Consider the following 21,612-nt stretch of genomic DNA (forward strand, 5'->3'; position numbering starts at 1 on the left):
TCACATAACCACAAGTCAACAATAACTACCTACTCACACAAGTCATGCCATTTGATATGCATAAATTGGTATGGTCAACCCTAGTCAAAGGCAGTTGACTCCATTTAGTCAATGACAACAAGAGATAAGTGTGGTTTAAACAAATGCTAAAAATGTGGGGTAATACACAAACTATAAATTAACTTTATGCAAATGGTATCTTTAGAATCTTTTATATCAAGTTTGATTGAGAGTTTGTCTAAGTCCTTGATTCTCTACTGCACTGACCTTCTAGGAGTCATCTTATGTTTCAAGCATTGTGCCAACATTGCATCCTTATACCCTAATGTGTAGAATAGCTTGCAAATGGCATCTTCAAAATCATTCAACTATGAATCAAAGGTTGGTTGGAAGTTGCAAGGTGTTGTGTACGTGTCTACCCCATGTAAAAGAAGTTGCAAGGTGTTGTGTACATGTCTACCCCCATGTAAAAGCTTGCTCTTTCATTTGTACCTCGTCTAAAAGGGTCTTATTAGAATCTATCAATCTACGCTGAATTTTGTAGGCTTCCAGACTAGGCATACAAGAGTCAAGCTTGACCCCTTTCAGGGCTCCATCAAATTTGGGGCTAGAAAGTTGTGTCTAATGTCAAATATTGTTGGGTGACAAGGATACCAAAGCAAATATTAGGTTGTCGCAAGTAGCATTGCAAGGTATGTTGAGGACTCTTTTGCAAACTGCTAAGTGATGATAAGTTACAAGAACATATTCATATCCTTCATCGTTTTGGCTTGAAACTCCTAGTGTTGCTTGATTTGTTATAATTGTCAAATAACAATGGCTTCCATGAAGAGGTGTTGGCATTCCAACATCTAGTCTCCCATGATTTGAGAAATGTTGGAGCCCCGAGTATCTCTAAAGTAGTTGAGGGATCGAATGGGAGCCATAGCAGAACAAGGAATGAGAGAATAGATTGGTTTCACAATCTAAATCAATCATCCACAAGTTACAAATGCAAATTAGGCAGCTTGGGAAAATTACAAATGTGAGACTACTCCCATGATTTTTTTGAGTGGAACCAGATAATAAACACACAAAAAAAAATCTGAGAACCAATGGGATGCTATAAAAACAGATGGATCCAATAGCCACAACCAATGCTTACAACTATTAAAAATGTTATGGAAATAAACTACAGAGAAACAAACAAATCCTGAGCAAATATAAGTTACCTATTTGTCCCTTTAATCACTTAAAGAGGGCTTGAAGGAAAAGGGCTTAAGGAAAATCTAGAACATGGATAAAACCCCTTGAGAAATTAGAGTTGTGAAGCCCTAAAAAAGACTTAATTTTAAGGCTATGATACCAGTTGATCTAGGCACAAAACAATGCAAAAGAGATATGCAACAAAGCAATTATGCAGGTATGAGGAGATATTGCCACAAAATACATATATGGTACACTCTTCATTGTATTCTCTATTCTCATCTCTATTTATGGAAGTACAAAATTGGTGGAATCAATTTTTACAAATTAAAATTACAATTAAATACACATTTAAGTAGATGATAATGTGACCATGCCCCCTATGCAATACGTACAATTTGATAAGAATAAATAAAATGAAGTGTAAATTGCAATTATAATTTAATTTAACTAAGACCACTAAAAACTTTGAGACTAAGTCTCGACTGAATCCTTTAGGAAGCTATCCACAGTAAATCATTTCTCACGTAAGTAAAAGGAAAATTTTGAATGAGGTCCCAGGAAACATGTTTATTATAAGTGAACTTAGAGTTTTTATAATTAATGAACAAAATCAATACAATAGCTGTAAATTTTAAAATGATATCAAATTACCATGAGATCAACTAAACTATTGTGAAAACGCTTCTCTGAAAGGTAAGAGTGTCATAAGACCAAGAATTTTGGTGTGCAGCTGTTCTTTTTAATGAAAATATCATCATGGTATTTCGTCATTCAACTTTGGAAGCTTCTTCACAGGCTCGCTTCGCACCATCTGCAGTATTTCTGAGAAGCATTGCAATAGTCATTGGTCCAACTCCACCTGGTACTGGAGTGATCCATCCAGCAACATCCTTGCATTCCCCAAAAGCAACATCTCCCACTAATCTGTAGCCTGACTTTCTGCTCGGATCATCCACTGCATTTGTCCCGACATCAATAACAGCAGCACCTGGCTTGATCCAATCTCCTTTGATCTAGATAAAACCAACACAGTAACGGGGTATGAATTCCCAAGTGCAAAACACAACATGACAGTTAAATAAGGAACAAACTTAACATAATAGACGAATTTTCAACATGAAATATCAATAAGAAAGTTAAACATTAGTTTCTAGGTTTCCAAGATTAGAAAAGAGTACATGCGTCTACGAATGACGAAAATCGAACGTCGAGTACAAAGTGTAAATTATTTCTTTTGTATGACAAGGGCTGGGCACATTGCAAATTTACCATATTTAGTATCGTTAATGATTAACCAGCAATACAAATCATTCGCATAAAAGCTATACTACCCTACGATCCCTCAAATATCACGGGATGGTGCTCGGGATGGGGCTCAGGATAGTAACATAAAAAGTTAAAAAATATAGAAATGAATTCCTAAAGATCTATAACAATATGTAGTTGTTATGTATGACAATATATGTGATCATATGACAAGCCAAATAAGCGTGAAAGCATAAAGTTAGACACATACTCCACTAGTTTCCTTATCGGAGAAATAAATCTGAAGTGGAGTAGACTAACACGTACTGTTTGATAGCTTCAGAAATACGCAAAAAACATTTTCATACATATGTTCTATTACTGGCTATAAATAATTAATACAAGGAAATATATATTGTTATCCACATGTGAATGAAGTTATTTTTATATAATGCATTATGCAGCCTTCTATGATAGGCTTACATCGCAAAAACAAAGGGATTTGAAGAGGAGAAGAATATGGTTTCCATTTGCAATTTTTTAAGGTAATACATTTACCCTTGTTACTTTACAGTGTACCTTATATATTTTGCTCCAAACTAGCTGGTAGTAAGAGAGATCAGCATGCAGTTCTTCAAATGATCAATCAGATGAGTACAACTACAAGATGGGGACTAATTGTTGCTGAAATTGTGGACTTCAGAAATTAATATTGAATTAATATTGTATATCTCAAGGAGAAATGCACCTTTATTTCATTATTTAATTCAAATTATATATCCCAAGGAGAGATGCACCTTCATTTCCATACTGAATTCACATTGTATATCCCAAGGAGAAACGCACCTTAAAATATGGTTTTTGAAATTAATATTTTACTACATTCTGCTGCAATCAATCAGAAGTTTAATTCTGCTTTTGTTTTCAGCACTATAGTTGTTTTTTATTGCATAGTTGTTTTTCAGAAGATGATTTTCATTGCATAGTTATAGCAGAGGTAAGTGTATTTCATGTTATTTTTATTTTAATGTGAAAAAACACTAAAAGCACAACAACAAAAGTGATCTGTTCCTGAGGATATCCAGGCTGGGGCAGGGTGCTTGAAAGCCCCTGTACCATACCAAGAACATTCCTGGCAGTGTCCCTTGTCAATGTTGGCAATACTACCCAGCATCTCCAAAGGAGGAGGAATGTAGAGACTGTTAACCACCAAATCGCAGGTAACCCATAGGAGAAATTTTTCTCCTTGGACTGCCAGCCAGCCAGAAGCCCTATTTATTGATTAGCACTTGACATGATGCCATGGACCCTACACATACATATGCTTTGGTCAGATTTCTTTCTCCCATTTGGCTTCCTCCTTGAAAGAAGGTGGGTCATCCATCGGTAGGTACTTTTACCATTTTGCAATCATGTGCTTTTGCTTATTGTTTTGGGGTATACTTATATGAATCAAGGGGTGATCAGGATAATTTACCAATCTTGATTGTATTCTTGTTCCCTCACTTCACCTAGATGGTTGGTATTTGGCCCTAATTCATTGGAACCTCCTCTAAGTCCTTAGGGTTATAGGAAAGGCACTACTGGGAAGGCTTCAATTGAAGTAGCATGTCAGTGATATTCCATACATACGACTTTCTATCATTCCCTCTATTCTGTGAAAATTCGGAAACCCAAATTCGATTGCAGCAGCTGAAAATAACTCTCCTAATTGTTAAATTAATTTTAACAATTTGTTTACTGTTTGCTCCAGCAAATAATGAATCAATCACACTGCAACCTACACAAATAAACTGCGCAAGAAATAAACGCTGGAAGAAATACTAGTACACACACATAAATTTACAAAGTTATTTTTGGATCAGTGTCCCCGGAAAAACCCAACTTGGGAAAACCGGTGCCACAGTGAGGGTTTTATTTATCAAGCAACAGTGAAATAATCTGAGTACAACTGGATGCCAAAACTGGCAATCCTACAGAGAAATACTGGCAAGAAAAATCTAGTGAGGAATTTCCTCACTCCACAGGCAAATTCAAGCTCTAACCTCAGCTCAAATTGAGCCGTCCAAACTGGCTTTGCACAGCTACTGCGTCACCCTAGCACAGTCACTTCTGCACTCAGTTCGAATCAGCTTCTCCTCAAGCCGCTTGGTATGCCGCTGTCTTGGAAAATGTCTCTCCTGGCCTCTGCAACCTCTGCCCGGCTTCTAGCACTGAAACTCAGCTTTGCCCAACAGTTTCAAAATTGCCCCTAGAGGCTATTGCGTTGCTCCCTGCATCAGCCTCACTATGGCTCACTTGCCTCTTTGCAAATGCACTCATCGGAACTGGAATCCTTCCTTCGGCTTCACTATCCCTACCCCTCTCTCACTGCTTTGATCTCACTGGCTCTCTCTCCGACAACTGACTGTTGCTACTCTGGAAATCGATTTCCTCATGAAATCGAACTGCTGAAGTGATTTCTCCAAGCCCCATCGGCTTCTTAAAATCCTCTGTTGAGACTTCAACGAACAATATTAGATCTTAATCGATGGCTAAGATTAACTTGAAGTCGATCTGTGTGAGTTTCTAGATCATTCACGCCTTGACTTAATTGATTCTGATTAATTAGTCATATTTCTTAAGTTTAGACTTAGGAAATATTTTAAAACTGACTAATAATCTAATTAAGTCATTTCTAGGCGAAATTTCCAGAAATGATTTTTGGGTTTTGGAGATCTCATGTATTCTAGCCTCTCCACAAAATTTCAAGGCTAGAACACATCCCAACTACAAAAAACTAACACTCCCTCTTCGCCATGAATGTGTTCTAGAGTTGCTGCCTCCCGTAGCAACACCCTATCACATTGTTGATGTCTGGCTGTTGCTGCCCACCAACCATTGTGCAACTCTGATATACACTGAATCTGTGTTGTTGCTGACCTTGCCAACACTGCAACTCCCTCTCATCTATTGTTGTTGCAACTGCAACTGAAAAAGCATCCTAAATACTGAATCACAGTTGCAACTGAAAAGCATCCTAAATACTGAATCAACTGTGATCAGTATAATGCATCTGTCTCCCGAGTCTCTCACTGTTGCTAGTATCTATGTTGTCACTGAAGCATTTGCGTTGTTGCTGACTCTGCATTGCGCTCCCCAGCATCTGACATGCAACTAGACTCTACATTTGTCACTTTGGTACTGACCACATCTACTATCACTGATCCATCCTGCTACTGAAATACTGTGGCCTCCTGTAGCAAGGTATTGATTCAAGAGGTGGACCTCCTCAAGAATCCTGCCCATCTGTAGCACTCTAGGGCTACAACACCAAGTCACCCCACTTGACTCCTAGGGGTATGTCAGCAAACATGGTGAAGTCTTCCTCCAGCCTGGAGGACAACCTATCGATCTTTGTTGATGCTGCCTGTTGGTCCTGCTTCTCCTCCTTGTCCTTCTTCCTGAGAGGACACTGGGTACTATAGTGACCAAGCTCACCACATCTGAAGCACTTGACCTTTGACAAGTCCTTCTTCTTCTTTCGTTGCTCCCCCTGTCCCTGACTGGGACCCTTCGATGCGAGGGCCACATTCTCCTCCTCCTTCACCTGCTTCGATCTGCTACTGTTGCCACTGATGGAGCTCTTCACTAGGTCTTGTCTCAACTCCTCCTACTGCAAATCAGCCCACATCTTGTCCCACCTTGGCAAGGTGTCTCTGCCCAAGATACTTTGGACAAATACCTGCCACTCCTTTGAGACATTGTTTAGTGCCAATCACACTAGCTTTGTGGGTTGAGGCGTTGCCCCAACAACTCACACTAATCTCGAATCTCCTGAATCCTGTTAAGGAAGGGGTCTATGCATTCCCCTTTCTGCATCCTCATGCATCTCAACTTCTCCTCTAAGTACATCTTCCGTTGCTCGGAAGTGCCCTGATACAACGTGGTGAGAGTCTCCCACATTTCTCTGGCAGTCCCTTTGCCATTTATGTGTGAAACAATGTGATCCTGAACACCATCAAGGATCAACCTCTTCGCTCGTGCCATCTCCTTTTCGTACTCCTTGAGCTGATTTGCGTCTATGGGGATAGCTACCACTACATCTATGAATGGTTTCAGGCCATATTCATCTAGAAGGAAGCACATCCTTGCCTGCCAGATGACATAGTTGGAAGCACCATCCAACCTGTCCTGATCTCGAAGCCCAACAGTGGTCATCTCAAACAATGTCGAAAATATCCTCTTCTCTTCTGCTCATCTACTGCTAGGCTACTCACACTACCTTCTGGAGTGAGAAACTCTTCCCATAAATACTGCTGATATGCAAGGGAAATCGAACTTCCTAAGACTAGAAGTTCCCTAAGGAAATTTTTCCCTCAGTGTGTGCACTTCTTCCACCCGATGCTAGTTCTAATCTAGCAAACTGCTACAAAACTACTGTGTCCAGCTAGAGATCTGCACTGCGAAAAAGTATTGGCTTCTCCCTCTGCCCCTAGAATCCCTCGATGTGGAGAGATCGAATTTTCTGTCCCTCTATCAGAAAAATCGATTCTCCTCAAGAAATTCGACCTCTTGGCCAAGGTAATTGCGCTACCTCTGGAATTTCGATCTGCTTCCCTTCAATGAAAAGCGAAACTCCCGCTTCCTTCGCTACTGAGCTCTCTAGCTAATCATCTGTGCTCTAATACCATGTGAAAATTCGGAAACCCAAATCCTATTGCAGCAACTGGAAATAATTCTCCTAACGGTTAAATTAATTTTAACAATTTATTTATTGTTTGCTATAGCAAACACTGAATCGATCACACTGCGACCTACACAAATAAACTGCGCAAGAAATAAATGCTGGAAGAAATACTAGCACACATATATTTACACAATTATTTTTGGACCAATGTCCCCGGGAAAACCCAACTTGGGAAAATCGGTGCAGCAATGCGGGTTTTATTTATTAAGCAGTGGTGAAATAATCTGAATACAACTGGATGTCGAAACTGGTAATCCTACAGAGAAATACTAGCAAGAAAAATCTAGTGAGGAATTTCCTCACTCCACAGGCAAATCTGGGCTCTGACCTCAACTCAAATTGAGCCATCCAAACTAGCTCTGCGCAGCTACTATGTCACCCTAGCGTAGTCACTTCTGCACTCAGTTCAAACCAGCTTCTCCTCAAGTCGTCTGGTCTAATGTTGTCTGGGAAAATGTCTAACCGGGCCTCTAGAACCTCTGTCCGGCATCTGGTATTGAAACTCAGCTTTCCCCAGCAATTTTGAAATTGCCTCTAGAGGCTACTACGTTGCTCCCTGCGTCAGCCTCATTGTGGCTCACTTGCCTCTCTGCAAATGCACTCACCAAAACTAGAATCATTCCTCTGACTTCACTGTCCTTGCCCCTCTCTCATTGTTTTGATCTCACTAGCTCCCCCTCCAGCAACTCACTGTTGCTACTCTGGAAATCGATTTGCTCATGAAATCGAACTGTTGAAGTGATTTCTCCACGGCCCATCGACTTCTTCTTATAATCCTCTGTTGAGACTTCAACGTCCAAGATTAGATCTTAATCGATGGCTACGATTAACTTGAAGTCAATCCGAGTGAATTTCTAGATCATTCACGCCTTGACTTAATTAGTTCTGATTAATTAGTCATATTCCTTAAGTTTAGACTTAGGAAATATTTAAAAACTGACTAATAATCTAATTAAGTCATTTCTAGATAGAATTTCTAGAAACGATTTATGGGTTTTGGAGATCTCATGTATTCTAACCTCTTGTATTGTCCCACTTGAGGAAAATTTGGAACAAACCCTTCACAAGAAATTTCTACTCATAAACAGAAGATTGCCATGTAAAATATAACAGATGAAATGCATGCAATTCCATAACACGATAAGCAGAAACAATCTCAGCTTTATTATAATATATAAACTGGGGTTTTACATGTTGGAACAACAGAATAGCTGAGATAGATGAGATAAATTGGCCACAAATAGATCTACAATAATGGCGCAATGGGCCTCCCAAAACAAACTGATAATCAAATAACTGCAACCTGTGAACCCTGAATGGATTCACCAAGGGAAGAGATGGGTGCTCGCCCACTCTCACTGAATCACCTGAGGGTTTCCATCCTGGGGCTACTGCTGGAGTAGAGAACCAGGTTCTCAACCTCACATATAAGAAAAGATATGAAAACCAAGATGTCCTCCAATGGCCTCCTCCTCCTCTTTTATAGATCTAATGGACCTCTCTAGAATCTTCTATTTTATTATTATTTTAATCATGGAATACTTTTCCCTCTTTTATTTTAATTAAAATATTCTTTTTAATGCGGGAAAAGGGTGAATTGGCCACCATGTCTCCTCAGGTCACTAAAACTCCCATCCAGAAGTCCCATCATGTAGATCTTTTCGTTCTGATTCCAACGAGCTATTAGACTGAGGTGCTCCATCAATTAATCTCCCCGGAATGCTACTTCGAGCATAATTAATTAAGTTATGCCCAATAATGATGTTGATTTTTGAAAGTTGTCGGAATGCAACGGAACGAAAGGCAAACTATGTTGATGATGGAATATGCCAAGTGAATGCCATCCAATCCCATAAAAACTCTTCAAAACTCCATTAGGACCCCTAATGACATAAACCTGCTCCACTAACCTCACCATCCACTGTACTGGAAATCCACCCTGGTTGTACTATGAAGAAGAATAAAAAAGGTGACATGACAGTCCTCCCGCCCCAAGATTGCTTGCCCTCAAGCAATTCAAATCTGTGGACCAATCTGGTGGCTCAACGCAATTGAGACCCAATGCCCAGATCCCATATGAACCACTGGTCCACATCACGTCTCCAAGCTATTGAAACATGACTGGATCCTCCAATACCTGGATCCCGTGTCCATATTTGACTCAACCTGGTGCCAATAGATCCACCTGGATCCCAATGCCACCAAGGAGGAGCGTTAATGCTACATCAATGTTGCATTAATCGTTATCGGGATAATATCAACGCGAGGAAAAAATTGGAAAAAATCGTAATTATCGGGAAATAATCGAAAATAATCGGGAAAAAATCGTTTGGTACAAAAATATTCATTTTTTTTTCAATTTTTTTAATATCTAAACCATCTACAACATAAAATAAATACATTGACACATAAATATGATAAAAGAACTAATATATAAGATGTTTAATATCATTTCTAGTGCTAAAATCACACATAACATTGAATCATGTCCGGAATAGTAAGTCCTGACTCCTGAGTCCCAACTCAGCCTCAAAATATCAACAAAAAATATAATAATGTATCTCATCATGTCATAATGTCATATACAATAAAATGAAGAAAATAACTAAAGTCTAATCCTATTGATTTCCTCTGCCCCTCTTGCGAGAAAATGCCACAGCTTTCCCTTTCCCTCTAGATGTAGATGCTGGTGTTGGTGGAGTTGGCAGTGGAGTCTACTGTGCTCTAGAAGCTGAAGAACTAGAAGTAGGAGCTATAGGAGGTAGACCACGTCCTCTACTGGTGGCAAGGGTAGCCCGGGCAGGTGGTGTCACCTGGAAACATTACAATCTCCCAATCCTGAAATCCTGAAAAACTGATAAGTCTGCTGGATTTTGAATGAAATCTAAAATTCTACTTTCTCCATATGAAATCCAATGAGGCCAGAACCACTCTCAAACATCCTGAGTCATTTCATGGTAATGTTAAAAATTTAAGTAAAAGGATGAAAATGAAGATTAAGGAGAATGTCACTTTTACTTTAAGAATTTAACATTACCATGAATAGCATATCAATACTAGGGCCTAGACTTGATCATTAAGCTGCCCCACTCAAAAATTATTTGTTTCTTTCAAAAAAAATTGCATTTCGAACATTTAGCATCCCTTATAAAACCGCGCTGCCCCGACCCTCGGCGATAAATTGGGAAAAAATTGCGATTTTTTCAAATTATCGCGATTTTTTCGAAATTATCGGGTATAAAAAAAATCCGCGATTATTACTCGCGATAATATCGGCTTCGGGAAAAAATCGCGATAAAATGATAATATCGTGATATTATCGCGATTTTCACAGCACTGTGCTACATGGCTCCTACTATGTTGTAGCTCCGGCTGTGAATGTTGCCCTACAAACTATGTACCAACTCATCACCTCTCTCCAATCCAATCCTTGGCATACCCTAAGGTCAGTCTCACCATATTGATGTTACGCTAAGATACCGACGAGTGGCCAACCCACATTTCGCTGCTGAATGGAGCATGTAATATCCCCCACCTCTAAGGGCTCTTGCAGTACACTGCTCCCAACTAAGAATGATACTCCATCAATAGGATACCAACTCATGATCTCCCGCCAATCTAAGTCATGGACTCCTGTGTAAGGAACAAGTCTACTATGCTGATGCTGGTCCATGCTCAACTCATGCTGCCCTATCTGGTTGGTCAGCAATATCCATCGAGAAAGTCTTGCCTCTCTCCCTGTAATGGGTACAAGTAGCCAAATTGTGCTGCAAGCCCTGTCTATGTACTCCTGGAGAGGGTTGCTGCCTGAAAATGTTGCAGCTCGGCTAGCTGCCACTACACCTGTTTGCACCTCATCAATGGGTAGACCCAAAGATGGATGCACTTCCATCTCCCTCACCTGATAGGAAACTCCACGCTCTTCCAATCCACCAATAACCTGCTAAACTTTCTTGTCATACTCCAACATCTCCTGAGGACAAGTGTCAACAAACATTGTCACCCTGCCAGCTGTCTGTACATCTGTCTGCTCCTCATCAGTGATTGACCCCAAGGGTGGCTGCTCATCCTCCATCATCATGGGTTCAATATGAACATCTGGCTCTCCCAAAAAGGCTCATCATGCATACTGTGCGTAACATCTGAGTCATGCTCCTCTATGTGCTCTCTATGTTGAGTCATCAGTCGCTCATCTGCTCCTGGATCTCCTTCCCTCATGGGAACAATCAGTTGCTCGCTATACTCCTCCACCACACATAGATGCACATCTGGGCTACTGTCATCAACTCCACATGACTACTCGTGCTCCTCAAAGGTATCATCGTATGAACCCATGGACTCGTCCAAAGAAGAGTCCTCACCCTGAAAGTCAGAAGGAATCTCCTCCTGCTCTACCTCTGTCATCTCCCCAACGTCACTCAAGCATGAATGGTTAGGTCCCCAAGGTCACTTGTGGATAAAGCAAAGTCCCTTCCTCCTCATCTCATTCCTGTTGCATGATCCCCCAATCCTGAGCTGCTCCTCCTTGGTCAATTGTCTCCTGAACAGCCCAATGTTCTACTCAACCAACCTCTCGGCTAGTTCATAAGCAACAGGTGAGACCAACTATTCTCTCCTCCAAACAGATAACAATCGAGACTGCAACTCCCGGCAAATGGCATTATGGCCTCTCATACATGATGACAAGATGGACTGCATGTGTGTATGACTATGTCAGGATGATGTTTCCTAATGCTGAAGAAGCATTGGAACATCTGAAGGATCAAACCATCACACTCTAGATCGAACATGATGTCATATGTCCTAGTCATGGCCATAATTTTTAGAACCCAAAGCTTCTTCACAAATGTAGGACCCATGGAGTTATCTAAATCTTGTAAGGTGTCTACCATCAGCTTGAAGACTCTCCTCATAACATCATCATTGTAGGGAGCTATAGGGGCAGTTAGTCTCATGATGTCACTGAGACAAGATGCAACTAAAAGTCTGACCCCTTCACAAGGTTCCTCCAAGAACTTGGGTTGTATGAGAGCAAGCATAGCTGGCTTTAGCGCCCAAATCAGTTTTCTCTCTTCTAACTGGTTCACTTCAGAAAGGAGTGCATCTAGTTCATCTAATTTGAAAAAAACTTTCCATGTGACCCTCATATGTTTCAAATCAGTTCCAAGTGCAAGGATTTTGTGCCCCATCTCGTGTTTTTCCTACAAAATTTTTGGCTGCTCTTGCTGCAGAATAGCATGTATCCCCTTTTAAAAAGCTCTGTTGTTGGTTGTTGTTGAGTTATGAAGGGTTTTCATGAAGGTTTCATCCATGGTTTAGTTTACTGATTACAAGTACATCAAGCTTACTTATGCATGACTTTGACAATAATACTTGACTCAATACATAGATCTCACATTTGACTAGTAGCAGGCATGGCATAACACTCAACAATCAAACATTCAGCCTTTTTGTGACAAGACATACTCGGTTCTAGCAACAATACTCTCAGCAGCAATTACCAGCAACAATACATTGACATACCCACCTCATAACACACATCAAAGTTCTATAACAAGACTCAGCAAACAAAGTACATGACAGTGTTTATAACAAACATTCATTTCACAGGTGTATATATGTATTTGGTTTTGCATCCAACACCCCACCTTTTGCAACTACAGTTTGCAAGGTAATTTTTTACCAGCAATACCACATTGATCTGCCCACTAACACTGGTTATATTTTAAATTCCCTTTCATATACTTTGGATAGCAGGGATAATTCCACAGTACCAAGCTAAAATATGCCAAATAACTTCAGAACTCCATTGATATATTTTGTTAAATAGTCCAGCAGAAAACTTCAGGGGAAAAATATATCTGACCTGCAATGTTCTTTGTTTCAAAATTTGGCCCACATTTGAAGATGGCAATATTCAATCTCAACATGAACAATAGTGTCTTCGCTCTTCTGGAAGTCCTCCCATTCCTTGATTGTTAACCACGGCTAGCAAACTTTGCCCTTGTGTCAAGGTATAGGCCCAGGTTCGATCTCTGAGAATGAATAATAAATCGGTCCTCTTTCCTGTATAACTCTATCCCTTGGAAAATTCGTGGACCAATGGCACTCCAATGCTCAGAGAAATGTGGTCTCACTGCTACAGGAATTGATCCCCAATTGGGTTAACGGGTTCAGTGCCAATTCCAGACAGAGCTTGTTTTCACAAAATGTATCCTCCTTGGCACCTGGCTAAGAGACTCATCTTCCTTTGTGAATATAACTCGGCCTTTAAATAATTGCTTAGGCAAATCAATTCAGCATGCGCATAGGTACCACCATGAAACCACACACCGGCTAGCACTAGTTTATTCCCTCGCACACAAATTTAATTATGGACACAACATGCTAAATCATTGTTGGGATCCACTTATGTGCTCATTCATACAATAGCTTCTACGCACTGTTATCAGCTTCCAGTGATGCACACAAGCATATGTTTGCACTAAAACCATCAATTTACTGGATGGCGCAGAGGTATATTTGCATAGCGCATGAACCGAATCCAATTACATTTTTCCACCACCCTACACGCACAGTGTCTATCAGCTTGATCGATCTGCACTCATTTGGTTTGATCATTGTATACATAGGGTACACACCAAGTCGCATACAACGAATCTGACATAGGCAATTCAGCTCCACAATAACATAGCATTGCATTCAGTCGAAGTTGATTCAACTCAGTCAATAAACACTCCAACTGTGTACGCATTCACTAACACATTGCATGTTATCTGCAGGAGTAAAGGATCATGGCGCAGTCAATCCGTGAAATCGTTGACCAGGAAATCTTGTTGTTTTCACTGTTTATCACCTAAGTCACCTGACACGGGGATTCGAGTGTTGGATTCGGACATGTTGACCCCCCGGAATAGGACACGTAGGATTCGTTAAATATTATTTTATTAAAATATATATATATATAAAATTAGATATTTCTTACACAAATTCTCATTAATGATACAAATTCATTGATTTCAAACATAGATCTTCATCTAGATGTTAGTTTTACTGTTTACAAAGTAAGTTAGTAACATTATAGCATGCATAGTACATACAAAATTCAAATATCTGCATAAACCCTCACAAACCTCATAAACCCTCCCTCATAAACCCTCACAAACCTCATAAACCCTCATAAACCTCATAAACCCTCACTTTTTTGGGATTCGAATCCCAAAATCAGGACACGATGTGTCCTAATGGGACACGACCGAGATTCGATGGTGTCCCGTTAGGACACGTGGTGTCCCATTTTTGGATTCAAATTCCCATCGAATCGTGTCAAATTCATGGGATTTGGACACGTGCCCTGTTTTGGACGAATCCAGTTTCGTAGTTTATCACATGGAACAAAGGCTCGTGGTCTGATCGACCATCGTTGATTGAAGACATATCTTACGCATTCTATAGTGTGAGATGCATATCCAGTTGACACAAATTCACAGGTCCGATTGATCAACCAGTTTGATGCTCGGAGAACTCAGCCAATTTTCTAATGGCAGTTCAATCGATCCACTCTCTCTCCCCAGTTACGTCTTGTCCGTTGAATCTACACTCACGCGTTTGACAACAATGTAATGGGATTTCACAATGGAATTTGATGTAGCAAAACCGACTGAATATGCCACAAGCGCTGACTCAGCCCAGCCAGAATGTAGATGCGGCCACCTCAATTTGTTTCTGTTATGAAACCAGCTCAAGAAAAAGATAGAAAATATAGATCAACGCCTTAGAATTCAGCCTCTTCGAGGGGGCAACCTCCTTTACATTACATAAATGAACAATTCTTGAATGACTCAAATGACAAAAACTCCTTTCTATATATAGGAGTGTAAGGAGTCACAATATAACCCAGCCGACCTAACAATAATAATATAAAGCCACAAAAATAACAATAGAGGGATTCTATGGGGCACAGTAATGACAATATGGGGATAATAGGGGCACAACAATATTAATAAGGGGTACAACTACAATAGTAATGGGGTAATCACTAGTATTATAGGGACCCAACATGCCCCTCTCCTTCAAAAAAGTGTTGTCCTCAACGCTTGAGAAGTTCTGGATGCTTCTGTATAAAATTCTCATCCTCCCATGTGGAATCTTCAGCGGATAAGTTCTTCCACTTGATAAGATACTCCGAAATTGATCGATTTCGGAGCTGTCGAGTTCTTGTTTCTGTGACTGCTTCCAGTTCCAATATAATTTTTCCTTCCTCGTCAAGTTCTGGCAATATTGTTTGAACTGGGAGCTTGTCGCCTATAACTTTCTTTAAACATGAAACATGGAAAACTGGGTGCAAGCGAGAAGCTGCAGGAAGCTCCAATTTGTATGCCATAGTACCAATCTTTTGCAACACCTTGTATGGACCATAATACTTTGGTGATAATTTATTATCCTTCTTAGCTTGCTTGAGGGACATTTGCTTATATGGTTGTAGCCGTAGGAATACCCAATCACCTACATCAAAACTTCTTTCACTACGATGTTGATCTGCCTGTTGTTTCATTCTATTCTGTGCCAACACGAGGTTATCCTTTAAGAGTTGGAGGACTTGTTGTTGATGTTCAATGTCATGTTCCACTGCTTGAACCTTAGAATTTTCTCTTAAATATGATGTGATGGATGGTGGCTGATACCCATAAAGTGCCATAAATGGGGTCATTTTTGTTGCTGTATGGAAGCAAGTGTTATACCACCATTCAGCCAGAGGCAACCATTTGACCCATTGTGTCTGTTTATCAGATACAAAGCAACGAAGATATCCTTCCAAACATTTGTTTACTATCTCAGTTTACCCATCAGATTGAGGATGATAAGATGAGCTATGAGCTAACTGAGTACCAAGACAAGAAAATACTTCTGTCCAAAAATTTCCAGTGAAAATGGGATCTCTGTCACTTACAATTTGGGTTTCCATGTAGCTTTTGAATTGTTTCCATAAATGCAGTAGAAACTGTACTGGCTTTAAATGGATGTGATAATGCACAAAAGTGTGCATACTTGGTAAGTCTGTCAACTACCACCATGATGACACTCTTTCCCTCAGACTTGGGTAAACCTGTGATAAAATCCATTGAAACCTCCTCCCAACGTTGGCTTGGAATGGATAAAGGTTGTAATAGACCCGGTGTCTTAATTGTTTCAACTTTATTTTGTTGGCAAACCAAACATTCCGCCACAAACTTTTGAATATCTGATTTAAGGCCATCCCAAAAAAATTCCTTCTTAACCCTGTGGTAAGTTTTTAAAAATCCTGAGTGCCTTCCTAAGGGAGAAGTGTGCAATTCCATAAGAATCATTTGTTTTAGCTGGGAATTCTTACAGAGGTATAAGCGATCTTTGTACCATAACGAATCATTTTGCCAGCTAAATGTATCAGACATACTGAAATCTTGTTGTAACTTTCGAATAAGAGCCCACACTTCTTCATCATTCTTCCATTCCTCCCTTGCTTCGTTTACCCAATCTGGTTGGATAATAGAAATGGCGCACAACAATGCTTCCACATCCTCATCCTTTCTTGAGAGTGCATTTCCCACCACATTTTGTTTCCCTTTTTTGTAGATGATTTCAAAGTCATAACCCAACATCTTTGTGACCCACTTTTGTTGCTCTTCAGAGGATAATCTTTGTTCTAAAAAGTATTTAAGGCTATCATGATCTGTTTTTACCTTGAAGTGTCTTCCCATTAGGTAGGGTCACCATTTCTTAAGTGCATGGAGTATTGCCAACATTTCCTTCTCATAAATAGCTTTGTGTAAAAACTTTCCCTTGATTGGACGACTTTCAAAAGCAATGGGTCTTTCATCTTGCATTAAAACAGCACCAATTCCATTTCCTGAAGCATCACATTCCACAATAAAGGTTTTTGTGAAGTCTGGTGTAGCTAAGATCGGTGCTTCACACATTGCCTCTTTAAGATGTTCGAATGCCTTTGTTGCTTCTGGAGTCCATGAAAATGCATCTTTCTTCAATAATGTTGTTAGAGGTGCTGCTATTCTCCCATAATTCTTAACAAACTTGCGATAATACCCTGTCAACCCGAGAAATCCTAGCAAATGCTTTATGGATGTGGGAATTTTCCATTCCTTAATGGCTTTAATTTTGCTAGGGTCTACCTTAACTCCTTCATGAGATACAATATGACCCAGATATTCCACCTCTTGTACTCCAAAGAAACATTTGGATCTTTTTGTATATAATTGTTTCTCCTCCAATTGTTGTAGCACTTTGTCAACATGTTCAACATGATCCTTCCAAGACTTGTTGTAGATTAGTATATCATCAAAAAATACTAACACAAATTTTCTAAAGAATGGTTTGAAAATTGAATTCATCAAACCTTGAAATGTTGAAGGTGCATTGGTAAGGCCAAAAGGCATGACCAAAAATTCATAATGACCCTCATGAGTTCTAAGTGCTATTTTCGGAATGTCTTCAATCTTCATTCTGATTTGATGATATCCTGAACGAAGATCCAACTTGGTGAAGTAAATTGATCCATGCAATTCATCCAGTAATTCATCAATGACAGGAATGGGAAACTTATCTTTAATAGTGAGCTTGTTGAGCTCCCTATAATCCGGACACATGCGCCATGATCCATCCTTCTTGTGCACCAATACGACTGGAGCAAAGAAAGAACTTTGACTTGGTTGAATTATACCAGCTCTAGCATTTCTGCAACCATACGTTCAATTTCACTCTTTTGGGCATAGGGATATCTGCATGGCCTGATGTTTGGAGGAACACTTCCTGGAATCAGATGAATAGCATGATCATGATCAGGGTTGCAGGAATCGCCCCCCCCCCCCAGATCCTAACCCGGAACCGCGACCCGTGCGGAAGCGTTCCGGAATCGACAGAGGAATCGCGATTCCGATTTTTAGGTTGCGCGCTTCCGCATTTTTGAAACGACTCCTGCCAAATGAGGTTGCGGCCCCCCGGAATCGCGCTTCGGCATGCGGTTCGGGCATGAGGTGGCGCCACGCAACCTGCCCGGAAGCGCACGCCACCCGCACGCCACCCGGGCGCAACCCGCACGCAACCCGCGGATATCAAATTTTTTTTTTAATTTCATTTAAAATCTAACTTAACTAAGCATGAGGGGGTGGGTTAGGGGTGGGTTAGGGTCACTTTAGGGTGAGTTTAGAAAAGAATAAAGCCCCCATTCTCTTCTCATTTTCTCACTTTGAGTTTATGAGAGTTGGAGAAGAGAAGAGAGGAGAGGAGAAGAGAAGAGAGGAAAGGAGAGGAGAAGAGAGGAGAGCTTGGAGGAGTGAAGAAGGAGGAGCTAGGAGAAGGAGGAGGAGCTTGGAGCAAGAGCTTGGAGGACTTCATCTACAAGAGCTAAAGAGGTAAGTTCAAACCCCAAACTCCCTTGTTTTTTTGAAAAAAAAATTGTATTTTTCTCCTCCCTCTCCTACTCTTTCCCATTGTTTCTACTTGCTCCTTTATTTACAGGTTGTCCACCACCTATATCCATATTCCAAGATGGTGTTCTTTTGGCTTCTATGTATCATTCCACTCTTGGTTTTAATGATGGCAAGGGTGAGGAATAGAGGGGAAGAGGAAGGGGATGAACTTGGTGACCCAATGTATGATGAGGAGGAAGGGTTTGAAGAGGAAGGGGATGAACTTGAAGGGGACACTGAAGCACAAGATGGGAAAGGTACATCAAATCCCTTGTGGAACTATGTGACCAAACTTGAAGGGGGAAAGGGTGGTGGATCTTACAAATTTTTGTGCCCTCATGGTTGTCATGGAGGAAAACCATATACGGGTTCATATACCCGTCTGAGGAGGCATCTTTGTGGGGTGCTGGACAGTGATGAAAAAAAGGGTTCTGTGGGGGTAACCATTTGCCCAAACATTTCAAGTGAACAAAGAGAAAAATACATCCAAATTGAGATGGCTGCACAACGAAAAAACAAGAAACAAAAAACTCATTCTGAATCAAGTGCAACCTCTAAATTTGGTAGTTGCCCATCTCCTCATGGTACTTTTGCAACCTCTGGAGGTAGAAAAACAATAGGGGATTTCCTTAATGTTGCTGGGAGGGATGATGTGGATGGAAAGATAGTCCGTTTTCTTTGTGCTTGCGGTGTACCATTCAATGTGCTTCGCTCTCCCTATTGGCATGAAATGGTAAAGGCCATCAATGAAGCCCCAAAAGGATACAAGGCCCCCAACTATGAGAAAGCTAGAACAGTGTTATTAGAAAGAGAAAAAGCTAAGGTTCAAAGAGCTTTGACACGTTTTACACATGAGTGGGTGGATTCTGGGGTATCCATTGTATCAGATGGGTGGACAAATATTAGAAACCAACATTTGATAAATGTTCTTGGTGTTTCTTCTAGTGGTGTAGTATTTATTGCATCTCATGACTCCTCCTCCATCAGTGCAACTGCACCAAACATTGCAGATCTCCTATTGAAATCAATCAAAGATGTTGGTCCGAATAATGTGGTTCAAGTGATCACAGATAATGCAGCAAATTGTAAGTTAGCAGGAAAAATTATTGAGCGTACTCATCCACACATCTTTTGGTCTGGGTGCCTGGTTCACACATTGAACCTTTTGATGCATGATATTGTGAAACACAAAGATTGTGGGTGGATTGCTGAGGTTTACAGGAAAGGGAAGCAGCTCATTAAATTCATCACAGGGCATACAAGGGTAAACTACTTCTATGGCACTTACTCCAAGTTGCAATTGCTTAAAATTGCAAAGACAAGATTTGCTAGTTATTACCTCACCTTTAGGCGGCTAGTGAGGGTGAGACAAGCTTTAACTAATCTGGTGTGTGCTGAAACATGGGATGAAATTAACACTGACACAGATGGTGCTAATGAAGTCAAGGACACTGTTCTTGACAGTTACTTTTGGTCACAGGTTAAATATGTTTTGCAATTCACCAAACCAATTTATTACATGATCAAGTTTGCAAATTCAGATCGACCAGTAATTGGGGAGGTGTATGAGCAAATGGATAGCATGTTGGGGCAGATTAAAGACATTGTTGAGCCTAGAGATACCACCTTGTACAATTATATTCGTGAAGAGGTGGAAAAACGATGGGATATGCTAAATGTTCCATTGCATGCATTAGCATATGTTTTGACACCTAAATACTATCATCCATCATGGCTTTCAAAACCAGCACCTGGGGGGGGAGTCAGGAAAAAACCACACCAAGATAAAGAGGTTCACGAAAAATATATGGCTGCATTGAGTAGATTAATCCCTGATAATGAGGAGGCTGCATTGGTACGGAGACAGGTGAGCAACTATACGAGCAACACTGGTCCATTTGGGAGCATGCATGCAATTGAAGATCGAGAGCATTTTTCTGCTCTTGAGTGGTGGAACATGCATGGAGGGCCTACTCCACTTCTACAGAGTTTGGCATTGCGGGTGCTATCACAGGTGGTAAACACTTCTTCTGCAGAGAGGTGTTGGAGCTCTTATTCTTTCATCCACAGTGTTAAAAGGAACAGGTTGAATTTAGACCGGGCAGAGAGCTTGGTTTATGTTCATTACAACTTGCGATTGTTGTCCCATTACTGTGAAGATGCAAAGTCTAATAAAGACTTGTTGACTTGGGACAAGAATCCAGAGGAGCCCAATTTGGAGGATGGAGTGTTGCGACTAGAGCAATTAGAGGATTCTCTTATCCAGGTATGTCCATTGTGGTATGAATTTTCCAATTTTCCCTTATAAAGCATTTCTCTAATTCATGTTTTTAATTTTTTTGTTAACTAGTGTTTTTTTTTTTGCATGAATTTTTTGAGCGATTCTAGGATGATGACACGGGTGTTGATATGCCACAACCCCCACCCCCATCTGGTCCCTTGGTTTCTAGGTTCCATGGTTCAACACCAACGGCAGGGGGTTCTTCTTCATCAGTTCCAGTGCCACGACTTACACAGGGACCATCTTCTTCATTGCCACCACGTGGAGGCCCGCCATCACGTTCTATTCGTGGTGGAAGGAGGAGAGATTAGTAGATATATTCACAATCTACTTCTTTTTGTCATAGATTACTCATTAGACTTGTAGACTTGTGAATTTGAATTTTGAACCTTTTTGGCTTGGCGGTGACCAAGTGACATATTTTGTAAACATTATTATTTGAATTTTGGACATGACAAATGTTGACAGTTGCTCACTTGCTAGATAAATCATAATATGCTCTATGTTTTATGTTTTATAATATGCTTAAATGTTTTATGTTTTATAATATGCTTAAAAATTTGATGTATGTTTGTAATAGCTAGAATATAGATGATTGTTGTACATACTAGTAACTACAATGGAATCATGGATGCCATATCTATCTTGATTTATGCAAAAATATGCATGTTTTCATGTCTTCTACAATTAATTTGGTATTTGGGATG

General features: G+C 40.3%; 2 protein-coding genes across 2 annotated transcripts in view; one reads left to right on the plus strand and one right to left on the minus strand.

Annotated features, from left to right (window-relative positions):
* Positions 1–1,717: 1,717 nt before the first annotated feature.
* Positions 1,718–21,612, minus strand: part of LOC149157902 (bifunctional protein FolD 2-like) — a 241,417-nt gene continuing 221,522 nt past the window's right edge. Inside the window, exon 5 of the mRNA XM_089436050.1 lies at positions 1,718–2,201. Within this exon, the coding sequence (XP_089292176.1) occupies positions 1,956–2,201 (246 nt within the window). The 3' untranslated portion in view covers positions 1,718–1,955. The remainder of the gene's footprint in view (positions 2,202–21,612) is intronic.
* On the plus strand, positions 5,787–21,389 carry LOC149157903 (uncharacterized). Its single transcript, XM_089437588.1, has 3 exons — positions 5,787–5,844; positions 19,578–20,890; positions 21,013–21,389. Exons 1-3 carry the CDS (start codon positions 5,787–5,789, stop codon positions 21,214–21,216), a joined length of 1,575 nt encoding a protein of 524 aa, XP_089293714.1. The 3' UTR covers positions 21,217–21,389.

Source organism: Pinus tabuliformis, chromosome 5_2, assembly GCF_031772625.1.
Source record: "Pinus tabuliformis cultivar Carrire ecotype Pingquan chromosome 5_2, CPIR1, whole genome shotgun sequence".
NCBI lineage: Eukaryota > Viridiplantae > Streptophyta > Pinopsida > Pinales > Pinaceae > Pinus > Pinus tabuliformis.